This window comes from Callionymus lyra, chromosome 15 (genome assembly GCF_982586985.1).
Source record: "Callionymus lyra chromosome 15, fCalLyr1.hap1.1, whole genome shotgun sequence".
In the NCBI taxonomy this organism is placed as follows: Eukaryota; Metazoa; Chordata; class Actinopteri; order Syngnathiformes; family Callionymidae; genus Callionymus; species Callionymus lyra.
This window is the reverse complement of record NC_141832.1, coordinates 24,162,076-24,183,179: the sequence shown is the minus strand read 5'-3', so window position 1 is coordinate 24,183,179 and position 21,104 is coordinate 24,162,076. Positions and strand designations below refer to the sequence as shown.

The following is a 21,104-nucleotide window of genomic DNA, read 5'->3' as shown; positions in this document are numbered from 1 at the left end:
CCGGTGGACGAAAGAAAAGGAGAAAACGCCCAGTTTACTTCCTTTTTACTGATTTTATCATCGCTTCTATTCCTCAAGGAAGGTCCTGTGGTCGGGTTTCGGTTCAGCTAAAAATAGGCTCGTCTGAAAGTTCCCATCTGGAAGTGAACTGAATGTTGTGTCATCACTACTGAAGTATAGATGCTGAACTTGTTTTCAGAGTTTTTGAGGCATTGGATGCCATCAAAAATAGATAGAAGACATCATTCCATGTGATGGAAACCAACAGTAAAAACTTAGAAATGTTAATTTCTAGATACTGAAAAGTTTTAATTTAACTTTTAGGATAACCTTTAAAATAGATTTTAACTTTGTGACAGAAGGAAATAAGAAGGTAATGATGACTGTATAAATGTACTTTAAGAATTTTAAATGGAAATATAGTGCAAATCAATGTCAGCGTTTACTTTACGTTTACTCCAAAAGCATTTAATTATATTTACTTTTTGTGACTATTAATTAAAAATATATTCCAGAGTTGACATAGTGACCAGGGCTTGATGTAAATGTGAAAGGGTCGAAACAGTGAAACATTTGACACAAACTGTAAATTGAAAAAAGAATAATCAAAACCAAATTACTGTTATTTGAAAGATGTGTTATGACTATTTACATTTTATATTGATATACTCCAGAGGGATTAATAAAGTGTATCTATCCATCTATTATATTGGATTGTACATATCTACGAAGAAAACTGATATTCCATCGATTAAAACAGTTTTAACGCCATTAGATGTTTTGTATTTGTTATGTTTTTAAGGCCAGTGTTAGTCTTTGAACGGTTTTTGAGTGTCAGTGTCTCCAGTGGTTCGTGTCTTCCTCTCTCTCTCTCCCAGCTAATATATTTTTCATCCAGGCTCCATTATCCCTGCATGTGTGTAACCCAGTGTGCGTGCTGCGCGCACTCAACTGGGCGTGTGGGTCTCCTGCTCAGCGCTACGTCTCCATATCCCGGCATCGCGTCACATGTCAGGGCTCCCAAGTTTTTTCTTTTTTTCCTTCCCTTCCTTGGAGTCAGATCATCCACGGAGCTCCAGCCCACACAGTCCAGAGTCTCCAGCGCGCGTCTCCGCTCCGCGCTGCGTAACCAACCTCAGCCATGGACGCGGATAGATGCTCGCGCACAACTCTCAGTCAAAGCCTCGCCAAGTGATCCTTGGACTCGAGATCCAACGGAACCAGGATTGGATTAAGATTCCAGAATTAGGATCATTTTGGGACAAAGCGTGCGGAGAAAGAGAAGGAGCCCCGGGTTGCTGGGAAAAAGGCTGCAAAGTCGCGGATCATGCTTATGGGAACTTTTGATTCCATCTTGATAAGGTTTGCTTATTTCACTTTTGTCGATTATTCCAGTATTTTGTCATCTCGTAGAATACTTTAGAGGCGCAGGTGAGAGGCGCTCCTCTTCCCTCTTCTCCAACTACCTTCACCGTGTTGAGATGTTGTAAGATCTCAATGCTTTGGATCATTTCTGCTTCACATGTTCTTCTGTGTGCTTGTATGACCGTCATGGTGTTTTTTTCCTGCCTGATGTTTTTTTTTGCGCATTCTCCGCCCGCCGTTGCGCCGTGTGGGCAAAAAAAAAAAAAATCCTCTAGTAGAGCAAAGACAGAGCAGACCATCTGTTCCATCACATAGCAACAGGAAGAGAGGGGGAGCCAGAGAGAGACAAATCCTACTGTTCCCATACAACCACACTGGCACTAGTTTACTTACCTGGCTCTTCTTTTTTTCACAAGCTGAGAGTGGATTTCAAACATGAATATATGGACATTTAGTAAATGATGTGGATTCTGAAGCAACACAACAAAAAACAGCTCATAATCACGAGGGAAGAAAGTAGAGCTTGTGATAATGTGACTAGCTTGACCACGTGTTCTATCAAAGAGCTGAGCCAGAAGGTAAACCTCATTAACTAACACCAAATAAATACATCTCAGTATAGCTATTTAAATGCGTTGTCATCTATTAGGTACTCAGTACAGCTCTCATTTATATTTTCAATAAGAATATTATGTGAAATTCAGATTATGAAAATAATATGTGAATCGAACAGTGAAGCTTAAAGCAAATATTTTAGGACATTAGAGTAAAGTGTAGCAACTCTGATGTGATGTAGAGGTTTAATGGTGCTTTAAAACTATGAACGCTTTTAAACCAGACAGTCATTATAACTGCTGTCAACAAATAAACTGTCAGTATTTTATGTAATGTCTTATGTTTCAACAGGTCTTCAAAAAGGTGGCTCCAGAAGCTCTTATCTGCTATTTAAAGGCAAGGTGGTGTTGTTGCCTTCAGAATGAAACTCTGGTTTCACAAAGGATCATTTGGGATGAACATCACCTCTTCTTATGTTGTTGGTCACAGAACACGTGTGATCTTAACGCACCATATTCAATGAATAATACTCCAAAAAGTTCCTGTCCTGATGAAAGTTGTGTGCACGAGGCTGCCCCTTTGACTCCGTCCAATCTTCCTCTCCAGCGGCGGCTTGAGTTCACGCCGACGCTTGCATCCCTGTCCAGCTGCAGATAAGCAGCAGCAGATAAGCCATGATATATTCTCTGCTGCTCAAGTTCCTCTTCAGCAGTTGTTACAATTGGATTCATTTCTAAAGATTAATTCGCTCGGTTGAAAGGTGTTGGAAAGATAAACGATTCTGAAAATCCATTTGTGTTGGAAAACTGAAAGATCCACATTCAGATTGATTGGAATCAAAATTCTTCTGCAGCGAAGGGACCGGATGATGATCAAGCCAGTTTGTTTGGCTCATTGTGTGATTTGGCCTCAGCTAAAATCTCTCCATCACCATCCAGATCCGTCCTGTTCCATGTCCTGTTCTTCCACCGTTATTTTTTTTTTTTGCCTCTCAACTGTTTCTACAATCTTCACACGTCCCACTTATAACCTCTCTCCCTCTGACCTCCTTTCCAGAGTGGCTCTGCCTGATGCTCTATCATGACTGATGGCGAGGGGAGAGTGCGCTTTCACGACGCAGAGTGCCAGGAGGGGCACGAGAAGGAGCAGGAGGAGGTGCTGGAGGAGGTGAGGCTCGCCATTCCAAGGTCCTTCCGGAGGGACGCTTCAGGCTGTGATGCCGACGGCGGAGGTGGGAGCGATGAGGAGGAGAACCACAACATGGAGGAGACGGGACAGGGCGGTCGTGGACCAGCGGAGTGGGATTCTGAGGTCCAAGAGCACGACGGCGGCGAAGAACCAGATCTGGAAGTGGAAGTTGCACCGAGGTTGGGAGTTCGCGTCACGGCGCCGATACGTGATCCTGACTGTGTTTCCGTGGAGGAAGAGCAGCAGCCGTACCCGGCCTTGGCCCCCGTGGCCTTCTTCTGCCTGAAGCAAACAACGAGGCCTCGCAACTGGTGTCTGCGCATCGTATGTAACCCATATCCTTTCACAAATCTGGAATTGTAAAGCTGCCTCAGGTAAGACAAAGTCTTCTCCAAGTTGCTCGCCTATAGACCAAACACACAAGGTTGGTGTAGGTCCAACCATAGCTCCAGTCTAATGACCTCACAGGATGATCTTCAAGAATGGTCAATACATTGTTGTTTTGGATGAGAATCTCAAGTCTGCTAGTGTGTAGTGCTGTTCCAAACCCCTTTCCAACTGGTCTTGAGTTTGCCCATTAACTTTCTTTATCAAAAACTTTCCTCATACTTCCTGCTGGTGCGCAACTATTTATAATCTTATCTGTATTGTGCAGTTAGTTTGTTCTCATGCTCATGTGGGCTTTTATCGGGCACTCACTGAGTGCTTGTCCGACAAGAGAAAATTTGTCAAATTTAGGCTAAATTGGTGCTGCAAAATTGTATTATGTGGACGAAAAGGGATTGATTAACTCTTACCAAAAACAAGGGGCTACAATGTTGGCTCATATTTAGTTTTTTCATTATATTTGATTATTTCCTAAATATATGTTTTACTACCTCTAGGTCTAACGAACACTTTAAGATTCATGGAGTAAAATTACCATCCAGAATCAAAAATACGTAACTGCATACTTTGTCTGCCCATTGACGATGTTGCTGTGAAAAAAAACGTTAAAATAAGATCCTTTAAAGTTCAATAACCTTTACGAGGTCAAACATGTGATATCTCTCGCCAGTTAACAAGCTTTTGTTCGTACTCCTTCAATATTATGCAGCACGTTAATCCAAATATTTAAAGCCTGACATCCATTTCAGAGTTCAAACGCTTCTATTCACGTGTTATGTTTCCTCTCCAGATGAATAATCCAAATCATCTTGTTGCTGCTCATGTCTGGTTTCTTATTATCCCCCCCAAAATGAACATCCTGCAAGGATAATTTTTATCTGTCTGAGCGTTGCAAAGCAGCCGCAGAGGAACATCATACACGTCCAAATCCGCTCTATTAAAAGAACTTGTGGATGAACCCCTGCAGGAGCTTCTTTGGAGGCTGATGAAGCCAAATGGCTGTTTTTAAAAAGCAGAAATTAGGGTTTATTTGTCAAGTGCAATTATCTGGATATGAGTGTTTTTCGGGAGATTATAAAAAGTCAACTGACCGCTGAATGAATTTGAATTTGGTTTAAAGTTATTGAGGTAGCCAGGACATGTAGTCAGATTGACGGCTGTGTAGTCAAGCGGGTAACTGGGAGGAGGTCCTGGAGCAGACCACACAGTTTTTTAGAAGCGATGTATGGGAATCAGCCTCATTCAAAGATCTACATAACTTGTTTCTAAATGCTCTAACTTCACCATGAACCCCTTAATTCACAAATGTTCTCCATCGATCACGCTCATTTGGGAACACACTGTGTAACATCTGCTCTTTGACTACACTGGGCCAACAACAGCAGACTTACACCCCTGACAGAAGCCGAAGGCGCTGAGCGTGTGTTCCTACTTCTTTCATAAGCTCATGGTTGTTTTACGTAACGATCAACAGTGAGGACTGTTTGTTCCCCGAAAAAAAGAAGCTGTGTCATTAATAAGACGCGCCATTACATGCTCCACCTTCATTAGAAGTGCTGCAGTTATGGTCTGTGACGAGGTTACATCAGAGTATTCAGAGCACCATGAGAGCCATTCACTTTCATGATCCTGATTCACAATACTGTAAATCGCCTATGAATTGTCATTTTTATACCTTTTCTCTTCGGCTGTTCTCTGTAACACCGCTTCATAAAAATATACTTTCTGTAGTACTCTTGAGACATGAACTTAACCAAAAGTCTAAGGTGCTCTATATTTCACCTCAGAACCAGACTTTCTTAGTAAAGTTGGCTAACCTGGAAGTGATTTAATTTGAGTGATATTTTGTACTTCCATTAACATTCATTAAGCTAGCATTTACATTGCACTAGCTAGCATGAACATTTTAAGAAAGCACACATAACCAAAATGTGAACATTAAGCCTAAAACTTAATTTAAAAAGCTCTTTACAAACAGAAATATTTTAGTATTCAGGCATTAACTCAACTTTCACTTGAGTGTGGGATAAAAAAAAGTTTTCTTTTCAATTACTTTAATTTATTTTACACTTTCTGGTTCCTGGTAGATTTCAATGTTTTTTGTAGTAAAACAAGTAAAACAATCCAGTTTTCCTATATACAAATAAATAAATAAAATGAATGATAAGGATATTCATAATATATATATTGATACTTTTAAAAAACTCTTTTGCCGGGCACAGGAATACACAACCGTTTACACACACCTACGGATGATTTTAGAGACCTCTGTATGTTTGTTTTTGGACTGTGGCAGGAAACCAGAGTGCCCACGCAGACACAGAAAGGCCGAAGGTTGTCTTCAACTGGGAGCAGACCCGCAACCTTCATGCCGTGAGTCGGTCACGCTTACCACTGCACCAATGTATATCTATATCTATATATATAGATATATATTTTACAATCTAAATAATATTAATTTAAAAACTATTGACGTGTCAAGCAGAATTTATTTTATATTTTTTAAGAATTTTGTAAAATACATTACTTCATATTATTTAAACATTCTTATGTGGGCTAGAGGGGTTTTCCAATTAAAAATACAATCATCAACTCTGACTTTCACCAAAAAGTTGTAACTGATCATCTGTCAAGTTTGTTATCCTGCAGCAACTGTTCCTAAATGTGCTGTTTACCTTCAGGTGTCTCTCAGACTCTTAAGCAGCTCACTGAAAAATGCTCAGTGAGGTTTTGAATCCAATGGTCACACTGTTGTCACTAGAGTTGCGTAGTTTATCATTGAAATGTGAGCTGCTGCTCAGTTGATGTGTCATAATGAGAAGTGAGTTCAGCGTGAGTAAGCAGTCCTGGGTTGGTGGTCATCATGTGTAAATATTATTCTCAGAACCAGCTCTCTGTAACTCTTGTTTAGAACAGAAGCGACAAAAAGATTTATGCACCAGACAAACCTTCGGGAAAAACAGTCAAAACACTCTCCACTTCAAGAGCCAGAGCGTCAGATGGTCCCCCTCCAAAGAAACAGCTGTCCACATTCTAAATTTAAGAAAGACGATCAGTCGGAGAACAACAGTTGTCCACAGTTTATGGCGTTCCAGCACGTTGGCGTTCTTCGTTCATCATGTTTATGGCGCTCATCTTTATCGATCTCCCGTCCGACTCTCTGGTTGGTACATAACATCTGATGATTTCAGGCAGCAGTCAAAGCAGTCGGCCATTACACTTATTCGCTCTTTGTTTAATGCGCTCGTTACTCAAACGTCCGAGTCGCTGCACTGAAACAAAGCAGGAGCACTTTCATTGATTTGTTTGGAAATTTGATTCAGAGGGTTCACGCGGTGCATCCCAGTGGGTCAAGTTTCTTCGTGGAAATATATTCTGTGGAGCCGTGAGTGGCAGGTTTGCTGTCAGGATGGAAATGTAATCTAAGGAACCTTGTTTGTGTGCCAAAGCATTGTCTTCCCTAAACATATGTGACAGTCCTAATGAAGAAATGGTGTATGGCACAAAAGACCACTCCATCACCCCCTTCCTTCATACTACAGGTCCCACAATGCAATTCATATTATTCATAAAACTTTTTTACAATCAGACATTTCCAGCCACAGCAAGTGATGGTTTGTATGTCGTGTTTTCATTTTTTTTTTTTCCTTTTCTAAATTTGCAAATTAAATCTGTACTGTATAACATATTTAGTTGAGTCATAGACAAAATTATTTTTAGTTATTATTAATAATCATTGGCCATGAATGGAATATAAATTAAAAGCAACACACAAAACATATTCTTTTAAAAACAACCCATTTTTGAAAGAAAATTGATATATAATTACAAATATAAAAAAAACTTTTGTATTAAAAAAATGTCGTTTTAAGGATATCACTATTAAAATTAAGTTTTTTAAAACCACAATATGATGTGATCACATTTAGAACCATCAGATCAGACTTTGGGGGGCAGACAAGGTTAATCCATCACAGATGAGTGGATTCTTCGCATCTCTGTTACCGTTAGTCATTCTAAATGACGAGGGGGTCTTTCCCCTCAATAAACAAATATAAATCAACAGTCTCACCGAGGGAAGACTATTGGACTCAAATACAAATCTTGTGTCACTCTTTTTAGGCTTCCCTGCGACATGAGTTCTGCAAAAAGCGTATTAAAACATGGATGAGTGGCAATGTCAGAATGATGACTTGTTATCTCTAATCAACGATCGCGTCTAGACTTTAGAATCATCGCTGTTGTTTGGACGCTTTATTCTTTTTGGCTCTTCGTTCATCTTGCAGTTTAAATGACTTCCCTTCTGGCAGCGTGACAGATAACGGTGGTCCGACTGCCAGCAGGTTGTGATTCCACTCAGACACAAATCCTGATGTGTGCGTGTTTGTGATACACTTTTCTTTCAAGCACTCGAGGGTATTGAGTTCGCTCTGGAGACATTCTTGGCGCTAGTTAGCGGCTCTTAGCGTATAGCATGTCACAAAAAGCTCCTGTAGAAATACATTCATATGGGTTTACATTCCAAAATTCCAGCCCATAGACACTAAGTCCAACAAACACCACCACATTTTTTTATTCTAAGAATTTAAAAGTGTGTAAATAAGTGTAAACTGTCCTGCTATGTCTTGGACATGCTTATGTTACGGCTAAAGCTAATAAGCAACTATTTTGTGATTCTAGATCATTTTATCATTTTTATTATATAAAAATCCTTTAAATTCTATAGATGCATGACTCTATCTATATTCATGTCTTTAGGTCTCACTTAAAATTATGTTTATTATTTTTTATTTTTTTTGTTACACATCTTTATTTGTCTTCAAAATATAATTTGAACTGATATGTTGTTCTAAATAAACTATTACTTGTTAACCATGCAACTACTACTATGTTTTTCTTGTTAAAAAACAGTTAACTAGTACGTAACTAATGTATTCAACATTGAAGTTATGAGCATTTAAACTACTATATACCGTACATAATTGTCTTTTGTGTTTTTCTGTCTCCAGATGGATGTGAGTGAACGTTAAGGTCTGCCTATGGTCACCTTCATTATACAATATTTAAGCTTGACAATCACGTCTCAAACATTTGAGCAGGGTAGTTGAGTAAATGACAACTCTTCCGGCTGCATATATGATAAGCAGACAATCCTCTCAGGTGTTGGCAAAACGTTGTGAGTCCACGTGTGCGTCGAGTCTCCTTGTGTGTGTGATTAAAGTACAGTCATCTCCAGACTCTCTGTTTACAGGCGACTTTGCAAATGATGTGGAACTAATGGCAATGACTTTCATGTGTGCGCTCGCAGGATGTGTGTGTGTGTGTGTGTTTGTAGTCAGTGCAGGAGGTTGTGATCACGCAGACAAGCCTGTGTTTAGGCTGTGACCCCACGATGCCCCCTGGCACAGTCAAGTGTTTGACTCTACACATTACACCAGAGAATTTAGCTCCTTATTCTTTGGTCTTCTGAGCAACTGTTCTGTATTCACGCAATAGAGACGAAGACATCCTGCCCTTCCTGCGATGTTAACACTTTGAATTCAAGATTAAAGCAACATTTCTTCGGGAGGATTCAAAATGAATAATATTTAACACACAGTGTTGGTAACACAGTGACTAAAGTACTAAAGCCAGAAAACTCAGGCACCTTTCTGTGTGCAGTTCTTTTGCTGTCAGGGACTCTGGATGCTCCACCATTGACTATAAATTAAAAAAAATCAGGTTTTAGAACATGGTTCTGATCTTTTCATTTTCAGAAAGTAAAATTCTAGGACTGCCACACCTCTCTAAACCAGTGTCTCATATTCTTGATTTTTAGGTCAACCCCCAAATGTAGTTGGAGGAGCAGATTAAAAATGCATGCCTTCTTTGTTGCGGTCTCGCTAGACGAGTTCAGAAAAGACATGGAAGCTTCTCTGTTCAGCCGATATAAGTTTAAAAAAATGTATTTCGTCAACCATGATCCCTGCAAAAGAGTCAAACATGATAGCAAAGGGGTGGCAGCCCCTTCCTGATTGGCCGTCTGTCGGCTGTGGGAGGATTATGGAGCAGTTGTTTCCATAGTTACGCATGATGTTGATGATGGCTGGGACTGTTTTCACAAACCAACTCAATGAAATCAATGTGTTGGTGTTATCTAACAGGACTTGACTGAGACGATGTCTGGGATACGGGAGTCTGAAACGATGTTTTAAAGAGAGGGAGACGAACCGATGAGAGTAAATAGAGTGATGAGTCTGGGGAGACGTGGAGGGGTGAGGAGGTGATGAGAGATGATGGTTGAACAGAAAGAACAGCAGCACCAGAGGAAGAAACACAAATTTAAATAATTCAGAAGCAATCTATTCCAGTGTGAGTGCGTGTTTGTGTGTGTGTGTGTGTGTGTGTGTGTGTGTGTACTAGCATGGGGCCTAGCTCAGTAAATTGTACTTAGTGATCAGCAATCAAAAGTGTAGTTTATCTGCAAGTTTCTTTGTGTTTGTGTTTTTTGTGTTGCATGATGGTTGCTGCAGTCAAGATGCAGCGAATTTTTCATCCTCAAGAGTCTTTCTCTCCACCCCTTCTCTCCCTCCCTATGAACGTCTCTCTCCCTCCGTTCCTTTCCCTCGCACTCCAAAAAGGGCTGCAGCTGAATAATGTGCGCTCTCTTTGTTTCTGTCCCTCGTGTCTGTGCTGCAGTTGGACTCCTCACTGCAAAGCCCAGACACTTGTGGATTGTTTTTTTTTTGCTATTTTAGTGGATTTTCATGTCGCTGGGTCGGAGGAGGAGCTCAGTTGGGCATGATTTTAAAAATGCTGCAGCATGAAATATGGATTTGCAAACACAAAGACAAACATAAACAATGAAAAGACGAATGTGATTGACAATTGACACATTTTTCGGACTAGTTTGACTAGTAGGTCATTGATCAATGTTAGCGAAGATTGTTAGCTTTGGAGTCAGCCATCTTGTTTTACTGAGTACCTCAGTTAAAAGGTGAGGCAGGTTTTCTCCTAATATGTTACTATATTTTTTTTCTTGTATTTTTTTAAATACAAAAAGCTCCATTAATGTGTTATTATTATTACGATTATAATTATGGTTGTGCTAATAATAATAATAAAAACAATTATAATGATTATGATGATGATGATGATGATGATGATATTATTATTATTATTATCGTTATTATTATTATTATCATTATTATTATTATTATTATTGTTATTATTATTACTATTATTATTATTATTATTATTATTATTATTATTATTATTATTATTATTATTATTATTATTATGTTGTGTTAACAACACTAGAAATACAAGTTTCAGATTCTGATTTATTTTTTCTATTTTCATTTTAATTTTTTTTTTTTTTTCTAAGACAACAGTGATTTTGTTGAATCTAAAGACAACAAAATAATGAAAAATGGTAAATAAAAATGTGGAGGATAAAATATTAAAAACAAATTACAAAGGCAGATGGAAATATCTGCATTACAGTAAAGGACTGCTGAATACAAGAGTCGACTTCATCTCACTCAGTGGAAAACCGAACTCAGTGGGTGCCGTTGAGTTTCAGAGCTGCAGCAGCATGAGGGCATCTTCTCATCACACAGAAACATCCACGGAACGAACAGAAATGGTGATCATTTCTCTTCTGAAAGAAACGCCGTGGAGATCAATGTGTCTGTGGGGATTGTGTTACGTGTCAAATGTTGTAATTGGTGAACCACCCCCCCCCAACACGCCTACGGTTTTTAATATTCAGTTATGTTTTTGGGTCATAATGCCTTTCTGCTGCAATAAATGAGCTTTTGTATGTTTGTAGGTGGTTGATATTGTGTATGTGTGTTTGTGCGCCTGATGTTTTGAGCTTCACATGAATTACACAGCAGCCCTCGCCCCTCTGCTGATCACATTACTGTCTGAAAGATGGTTGGAATGGCAGAAACACACATGAAGCAGGAGAGGCCTGTTGGCTCTGGCCTACTTTGTATGAACAGCCTTTTATTTCCCTCATTGTCCTGGGAGTAATTCCACTTGCTCACAAACAATCTGCATGAACACCCGCAAGGATAATTCCTCTCGCAGGTTTCAGATATCCTGGAGTATGCATATGAGTAAAAATTTTGATGACGGCAGATTGAAAAAGAGCGTTCGGGGAGCACGTCTGTCTCTTCACATCTGTAGGTCTGTGTCTATGAAAGAGCAATGGATGGATAAATACAAGATCTGGGAAAGCCATCATCATCCAGCACCCGGTTGTCATGGCGATGTAGACAGCATAGTGTAAGCATGAGAGCGAGGTATCAGATGACTGCAGTTTTTCAATGTAACTTTGTTCCAGCTCTACTAAAATAATCAGCTTCTGTCTTTCTGTGATTCATCGTGAGGGCCTTCGAGCTCTTTGAAACAAAAGTGTTCGGCTTCAAGTGTAGCGTAATCTTTGGTGTTGGACACGACAACACATCTTCAACCAATGGTGCAAACTTAAGCTTGTGGGCCATGAGTTGTAACTCTGACTTGAAACTCTTTGGTTAGATTACAGGCTAGGATTAGAGGCTGAAGAGATGGAAATTATATCGTATAGTCGTTAAAAAAACAGATGTGACCCCAGCCTCACCGCCACAGTCCGCATGACCTTTTAGAAAACAAAGGAAATGCGCTCGTTGTGACTTCACCAGTCGCAATAAAATAAACCACCATGTCTGACGACACCACCGTAAAGCAGTTTTAGGGTCATGGTGACCAGGCGGGTCGTCCAGGAAAAGTAAAATAGTGAGGAACACTGTTAAAATAATAGCTAGATTGTTCTACTGTTATGACAACACTGTACGTTGAAAACAACATTATAGAAAATGTGCTGACTAAACATGATGTATGGGTCTTAATGTGGATTTTATTTGGTATATTTACTCTGAAATCTAGCATGTTTGTCCATCTTCACCAATGTTTTACTAGACAAAAAGTAATCTAGTTAAAGCATAAACATCCACATGCTTTTCGTCAAATCAATTTGAATCGTTTTTTTATTTTCTGTATTATACTTTTTGTTTATTAGCTTTGCTTTAACACTGACTTTTAACATTATACAATATCAGCATGAATATATCAGCATCAACAAAACATTGTTTACTTTTGAGCCTACCATCTCATAGGCTAAATAAAAAGTGTCTACTACCGGATTCACCACCACTAAAAATACTATAAAAGTGTTAAGATTATGAAAAGAAAAGTGGAAAAATTGGAAAGAGAAACCATTTTAATAAATATTGTATCATGTTAATAACAAGCAAACTTACCCAAAGCACTTTGACACTAGCACTTTATTTTGTCTTCACATCGTAGCTAGGATAGTCAAAGCACAACAACTTGCTAATAAGAACCTTCAGGGTAATACCAGGAAGTCTTTTCATATTTCATGTTCATTGTTTTCGCTTTGATGCAGTTGAAAAAGTTTGTGTTCATCAGTAGATCAACTCATCGTAGCAAACTTCACAGGACGAATGTGCTCTGAGCGATCGAAAATAGTTGTGTGTTTGCAAGTACTAGAGAGGCTTTCACGGATAAAGCCTACCACTTGAATGCATCTCCTCTGAGACCTGGAAACTGCAGCTTCTGTGGTGCAGCACATGTCTCTCCTTTGTCCACGAAATGGGTCTGAAGACAGACGAGAGCGAGGGAGAGAACGAGGGAGATGATGCATGGAAGTGTAGTGTGACCGTTGAATTAAGGCAACCTAGTTCTGCATCCGATGAAGGCTTGATAGTGAAATAAAGTGCGAGGTGACTTAAAAGTGTTCTATATGTGCTTTTCAACTTTAAAAGGTTCAAATCCCTGCTTCAATAAATTGTGAGAGAGAAAGAGCTGGCGGGGAAGAGGACGGCGAGTTTCTCTCTGCAAAGAGGATCCAGGAACTCTACCTGGTTACTAGGCAACAACACATAGTAGCATAGTGTTAAGGGGGGGTTAACGTTGACTGTTGAGTCAATAACTATATTATTTATATGTTTTTCTGTCAAGAGTGTGGTGGGAGCCAGAATTGAACAAGAAGTGACTACACAGATATGCTCAAAGGTTCTGGACGAGCGAGAACAAAATGTTTGTACAGGTACACTCCAGAGACCCACAAGTGAAAACACTGTGTTCAAATGTTATTCCTGAATTAAGTGATCTTAAAATGACAAAAACGTATTCAGAAAACAAATTACAAAAACATTAAAACCATTGCAGGGAAATCATAGAAACTAAAACTAAATAAAAGATATAAAAATAAGTAGAAATTCAAAGGTTGGTTCGGACATGCAGAGGCAAGAAAAAACAGCTGACACAGCTGTTATCCTATACGTTTATTGATACGAAGCTAACATTGAAATGTCTATAACAGGATTGTTACACTCTATTGTCAATAGGACAATATTCTCCAGCCGTCCGTGGCCAACCAAATGTATATTTGCTTTGTGTAAAAGTTAGTATGAGCCTGATTAAGATGTTCTTTTTTTTATTATTTATGAACTTTATTATCTGTGTGTCTGTCACCATCTATCAATCACTAACCAATTAAAATTATTTCCAAATGGTGCCTTAGCACTAGCATTTGTATAGGTTATGAAATCAACCAAAAATGTATCTACCTTGATGTGAGACAAACATCTCGTCGGCCTCATAAAATGACTTTGATGGCCTGATTTGGGCCCCGGTCTATAAGTTTGACACATATGGTCTAGAACTTTCTCCTTACTTTTAGTTATCCTTTCAAAAATGGGTGTGGTCAGCAGGAAGGTTACATGGTCAGATTAACCTGGATGAATGTACTGATGTTGTGCCCTTTAGTGGACTGATAACAGCAGCAATGAAAAAACAAAAGAAGACAAAATAAAAGACGGCTAGGTAGTTTTGTGGTGAGGTTTAAAGCCAGAGAAGCCTACGATGATTCCTGTGAAATCTTCCTAAACCCAGATGAAATTCCAGAACACCAACAAAATCCAGCCATCAACATTTCACTGAGGTTTGATGGAACCATTTCCAATGTTTAATGTACTGTAATGATAGTGACTGGTGTAACTGACGTGAAGATAAAACACAATTTAGTGTTTGAGGTCATAGTGGTCAAGTATACGCTGCACACACCATTGTCCCTCTTCACCCCAAAACGGTGACTCTGACGCCAACAGTTGTTGGATTGTCGCAAACATCCATCAAATTGACACTGATTTGACAAAGCAGCGCGCCGACAACCAGTCGAGACGTCAGTTTTGTTTGCTCTGATGCTTCGACTGAATTAAATAGACAGCGTGATTCACGTTCATTTCCTTTTTTTTTCCGTCAGTGGACTTGTGTGATTTCAGGGATGCAGAAAATGATGATGTTGTGTTTCATCTCTAGATAGAGGAGAAGTTGTTGTTGGGAAATACAGAGCTGTCATGGTGGTAAATGATGCATTGTTGTCTGGCATCGAGCTTGGCATTGTTTCCACAGAGACACACACAATATTAAATACACATCCACTCACTTCAGATGAGAGGTCAGTCTGGATTCATTTGTCTTCGTCGCCCAGTCCAGATAAGAGTGTGTGCCTGATTTGTGCTGGACCTTCATTACAGCCTAATGTCCATTTAGCTGTGATGAAAGTATGCAGCTCTAGCTGGCTTCTGTCTGCCGCCTAATGGACCTCTATTATCTGAGTTCACATGGACGCTGTGCCGCACACGTCATGCACACTCAGACACTTTGCCTCCTAGTCAGATGAAAGGGTATCTGAAGAAGCTCACCAGAATCAAGAGAAGGCAGCTCAGGGTTGGTTAATGGGGCCACCTTCAGCTCAAGTGCATAATGATTCCATGTTGGCAGACACTTGTCACAGTTCAAATCACTCCTATAGAAACATGCTCAACATGTTTCAACCCCTCTTCTCGGTTTCGTTCAGCTCTAGATTGTTCCCTTGTTGATGTCTAATGGACGACCAGGACGTCTGAAACAGACACGAAATTCAATGTTCGGCATCTGTTCGAAAACCGCAGTCGCCATTCTGAGAGGAAGTCATCAGCATGAATCTTCAACACCGGCTCCTGACAGCAACTCTAGTCTGGTTTGTTCACATTAAATCTAGATGCACTTACATCTCCAGGTCAGACTTCACGGCTTTTATTGTAATGTACATTTAAAACCATGTAAGTTATGCTCAAAACTTTGTTTGAATGTAATAATGATTTTCTGCATCATAATGTTATGATGTCAACACAAATTGTACACAAGTATACACATCGGAATGAGGTTATGTGGATTGCTCTTGTATTTCAATATAGGAAAGTCTCACTCACAAGAGAGTCAAACCTTTACGGAATTTCTATTACGTATCTCAGTGTGTTTTGGAATGTAGGTGTTTTTATTAGGCTACTAGATTTTGTGCATTTCCACATGTTACACCTTAAAGAATAATTCCTGAAAGTGGTTGGGAAAATGACCAATTGAAGGCAGAACTACAAACATCATCTTCTATGCTGACTTTTGTTTAGTCCCATTCATGCCCAACTCTAACTGATACGACTCTGCATTGGCAAGCACCTGGCATGCTTCTTGTCCACAACATCCTCACAACACAAACCATACACACACATGTTCTTTGTGTGTGTGAACCAAGGTAAGCCCCGAAGCTTGAATTGAATTTCGCTGGGCGAGGTCCTAGTTGTGTGTCCTCTGGTGCTACTGAAGACATTCTGGACAAGCACACCAGGGTAACCTGTCTTGATAGACGGTGAACCCTAAAACTGGCTATGACCGTGAAATAGTGGTCCCAGCAAGAATGCTCTTCCTGGACGGATGCTTGTTTACTGTGTGGTTTCAACCTTACAAAGGTAAATTGATTGACTCTTAATTACTTGTTGATGCGAGTGTATGTGTGTGTGTGTGTGTGTGTGTGTGTGTGTGCATTCACTGTTACACTGTTGAGGGAATAAATGTCAAAAGATGAATCAATGCATTCATTTAGATTAATCCAATGCCACTACGTCCATAATCTCGATTAACCTTTTCTGTCTTCAAATACGTCTATTTGAACGACCACATCAGTCTACGAATGGTAAGTGAGCAGGTCAGAGGATGTCGATCGAAAACTGCTGAACCAGTTCAACCATGAATTTCTTTTAAGAGACCTTAAGGAAATGCTGCGCTCTCCTGTGAGTAAAACACAGTATTCACAGTATTTCTCTTCCATTGAAATTACTTCAGTTCATAATCTAAACCACTGGCTCCCAAACCTACCATGCAAAGGCACCATAGACCCATGAACCTATGACAAGGGACCCCATCTGAAAACACATTAGATGCTTTCAATCAGTATTATTGTTATTATTGTTAGACATTTTAGGCAATCATGGCCATTTTTCTTTGTGGCTGTACATTTGTAGTTTATGTATGCTGCCTCATATTTTGGAATCCTAGATTACTATGAGACCTTCATTTTTTTAACAGTAGAATCTTCCAAGGCAGTGCTGTTGGTTTTGCTCTTTTGGTGCCATATCCTGCTCACTAGACAGCTACGAGCTACATGATTTACAGAGAATGTGACTTCATCACCGGGGTAGTGTTTAGGTACCATCAGAAACATGAGAATCCAATGTTCAAGGAAGCAAGTGTGTTCTTTGTTATTGACAAATGGCTATAAAATAGTGTATTTAATACAGTATTATATCATACTATATTATCTTTCCTTCTCTCGAATCCCCTTACAGTCATCTGAGTATGTTCGGCACGCTGCTAGAGGTGCTAACATGGTTGTGGTTTAACAAATCCTCCCCAAACATGCACTGGTATGTTCAGGATGAAGCTTCATGTCCTCAGTCTGACCATCTGAAGAGACGCTGAACTAACAAGAAGATTAGAGAGTGGCGGCCTGGACAGTGATATCTGTGCGTGGGTGAGCTGCAGAGCAAGAGGACGTTTTGCTGATATTCGTACACGCGTCAGAGTCATCTGTCAGTGCAGTCCAGGACAGCTGAATCACTTTTCAATTAAAAACACAAAACTAAATCATAGTTTTTTCCAGGTTATGGAGGTCTACAGCACTTCAGTCGACGCCAGTGGCGTTCAAGTGCAATAGAAGGATTCAGTCTTTGAAAGTGATTAGAGAAAAGCATGTCAAAGACTTCAAAGAGCAACTATTTCACAGCACACCAAAATCTCTAACTGTTTTGTGCTCTTTTAAGCCGGCTAAACCTCAACACTCTTGCAGCAGGTCTATTTTACACTGGAGAGCTTTTACCACCATCTTGTGTGAAATCATGCTTTATCGCAATAATGTGCAAAAATAAGACATATTGCTTGAAAAACATTATTTTTACTTTGTTTAAGCAGTTCACTTTATATGTAATAATATAATCTATTGTAGTACTATAGATTTAAATTTGTGTCCTTAACAGTAAAGGGAAAATCCAGTAAGTCCTTAATATCTGAAAGATGTTCTTTGACTCAAAGAAATGAAGATATTACTTGTACTCCTCTTCATTATTTTCATTCTTGTAAGTTTTAGAGAAGCGTTCCCATGTTACATAACTTTATGATAGTTCTGGGACGAGAAAGGTTAACCTAGATCTTGAGAGAGATACAAATAGATCTACTCAATTTCTCTCAGATGATTACTCAGATTTATACATCAGTTCGAGCCAATTTTTGGGGGAAATGACCGATATAACCAATCGTATGGATATACTAAGCAGCCAGAATCTGAAGTCAGTCCAACAGCTGGATATTTTGGGTTCCTTTCCTGTGAATTTCAAGCATTTGTTTCCTGTGTGTGTGTGTTTCCCGAACTAATCAGAACATTGTGTTTGTGCAACCTTGCATATTATTCCCTAATTTGGTAGCTGGCATGGTAAGCCCTGCTGCGTGTGTATCCCAATGTGCGAATGTGTATTTGCCTAAAAGATTTTCTGAATGATACTATCAGGTAGAGCGGATGCTGTGTGAGCGAGTGTCTTAACACGTTCGGGGGTGTTGTTAATAGGAGCCACTGCCGCTTCCTGTGTTGCAGCAGAGTGAGGTGGAAAACATAAAGCCATCTGAGAGTGGGTGGAAAGACTTGTCAAACCAGTGACACAAGGACAGAAATCACACAAGGCTTTTTTTGTTGTTTCCTGTTGAAAAAAAGATGCTAAATGTTGCTGTATCACTTTGGTGCTGAGTGAGTTAGCGTCGCGGGCTGTGACCTCCACCTCATTTGTCTGCCTCTGCTACAGCAGTTGATGCTAACACAGTGAGATGGATAAGACATTGTTGTCCCGTGGGTGGAGATGTGGCATTAAAGCGCTCAGCGTGGATGTCTGCCACCAATTTAACACTTTCCTACCTCCAGTCATGTTTGTTCTTGTTTGAAAAGCTTGTGTCTATGAAGAGGAATCAGACGACCAGGGCTGAAGGATGCATAGAATTCTATAAGGAGAGATCCGTAGGCAATAAAACTGTGATGTCAGTAGATATTAGCCTTAATTTCATCACCTTCACCAGCAATTCAATCAAAGGGTCGTCAAGCCAGAAGAACACATCAATGTTTACAGCTTTAAAAGGACGGTACAGTGTCAGTTGGTTGTCACACAATCAAGATTGGTTTCAAGGTTGCAGTTTATCTTGGTCTTCCCCTTATATTTCTATTTGAATGGCACTGTTTTTACTTTAATAACAATACAATATTCTGGGTTTTATCATCACAAAGACAATAACAATGTTCACTAGTCACCAGTGAGTTAACAGAAGACCAAGGAGCGGAAACAGTAAAAAAAAGTCAAACAGTCTTTAATCACAATCCGATATATGAATCCAAAACGTTTTCAGTCAATAAATCTAAAATGGTTCGAAAGGGACTCACGTGAGTAAACTAAAAACGCTGACAACGTCAGGAACTGCCAAACAGGAAACACAATCCAGAAAGAACGAGATGAAGCCAAACCTCGGTGAGGAGTACTCTATTGCAATACTCTGGCTGATTCTTACGTGTAGAGATCCTCCTTATTATTTAGAAGAACTGAATCATCTCCACCCATGCACACCTGCTTTCGTCTGTCAAGGGATCAACACAACAGAAAACCAAAACGTACAAAGAAAATAAAACCATAACATTGGAAACATGACATAAACTTGCTTTTCCATAAAAGGTTCTAGTGCCGCTCTACTTCTCCTTCAGCCAATTACAGATGAATTCACCACCACTTAAACTAAATAAGCTAGACTATCTGCTAATACAACTTCCACAAAATATAGCATTTATGCTAACAATATCCTGGGTTGCCCGCACATAAAGCTCTTCATAGTAGTGTGGAGGTCACAGTTTAAGCTATGCTGAAAAGTAAGTGTTTCCTTTTCAGATGTATCCTCTCCCGGGCGCACAGTTTAATTTCTTCAGTCACAGCATGAGCTCTTAGCTGTGCAACCTACCTCACAAGTCAAGCCAAGTAGTCTTCCCATTATTGGGTAAAATATTATATGTATAATATATATTAATATAGTCGAGGAATTGTTGGCCAGTGAACCTCTGCAAGTGATCTATAGAGATATTTAAGCACAGTGTGCATCGAAAATGAATCAGGAAGTTCATAAGAGTAACACTCCTGGTCTGACGTTAATACTCGCGTAATGTTTCCAATCAGTCAGTAAATGTGTCGTCTGTTTCACTCTTATAAATTACATTTTAGGCTGGAGAACAGAAGAAAACGGACCAGTTGATTCAAAGCTCTGCAGGGAGAATTCTGACCCTTTATAGTAGAAGAACTCACATTTCTCCAATCCTTAAATCTCTTCACTGGCTTCCAGTTTCTTTCAGGATCAACTTTAAAATTCTCGTTCTTACTTTCAGATCTATTCACTTGGTTCTTCCTTACACCAGCCTTACACCCCAGCTCGGGCTCTGAGATCTGTGGATCAGAATCTACTGATGGTTCCACGCACACGGTTCAGGACCAGAGGAGAGAAATCCTTCCAGGCTGTTGCTCCTAAGCTTTGGAACGAACTTCCTCTCCCTCTGCACTTGATGGATCTACTGACTCCTTCAAGAAACATCTTAAGACTTTCTTATTCATTATCTTGATCTTTTCTAGTATGCATTTTTCAAGTATTTCTTTGATTTTTCAAGCGCTTTTTGACCATGGTCTAGAAAAGTGCTCTATAAATATAAATAACTGACTTACTTACTTACCACTTTTATAAAGGGTTTCCACTTGAGACAGCTTTAATTTTCACTTAAACTTTGGCAGGTAGTCACTGAATCAGTTTGAAAGCTCTTAGACCCTCAATAGGCTGGCGGCCAATTGAAAAGCAGCACCAAGCAGAATACCTTATTAAATGGTTTTCTAAACCGGCTTCTTTAATTCATCCAAGCAGCCCCTTTCAAATCACAGCTAAACAGAAGACATAAGCTTCCAAGACAACGCAAAGTGATCTGGGCGTCTAAGCTGCTGTTGCAGATGATTAACAACTGAGTCACGGCCCTGTGTTCCTGTCGTCCCTTGTTGTCAGATCCCACAGAAATTGAGGGAGTAAAGAGTCATTTAGCAAACATTTAGTGGTATCATAGGTCATCTAGTAGCACTCTTCAACACTGGCATCTGGGAAATAATATGGATTCCCAACCTTAGGTT

The 21,104-nt window shown here is 39.6% G+C and overlaps 1 protein-coding gene across 2 annotated transcripts in view; it reads left to right on the top strand.

Annotated features, from left to right (window-relative positions):
• The first annotated feature begins 1,020 nt into the window (after window positions 1-1,020).
• cacna1ha (calcium channel, voltage-dependent, T type, alpha 1H subunit a) overlaps window positions 1,021-21,104 on the top strand; it is an 82,044-nt gene continuing 61,960 nt past the window's right edge. For both annotated transcript variants that reach the window (XM_087809052.1, XM_087809051.1), the window contains exons 1-2: window positions 1,021-1,362; window positions 2,977-3,443. In XM_087809052.1, the coding sequence (XP_087665178.1) occupies window positions 3,001-3,443 (443 nt within the window). In that variant the 5' untranslated portion in view covers window positions 1,021-1,362; window positions 2,977-3,000. The remainder of the gene's footprint in view (window positions 1,363-2,976; window positions 3,444-21,104) is intronic.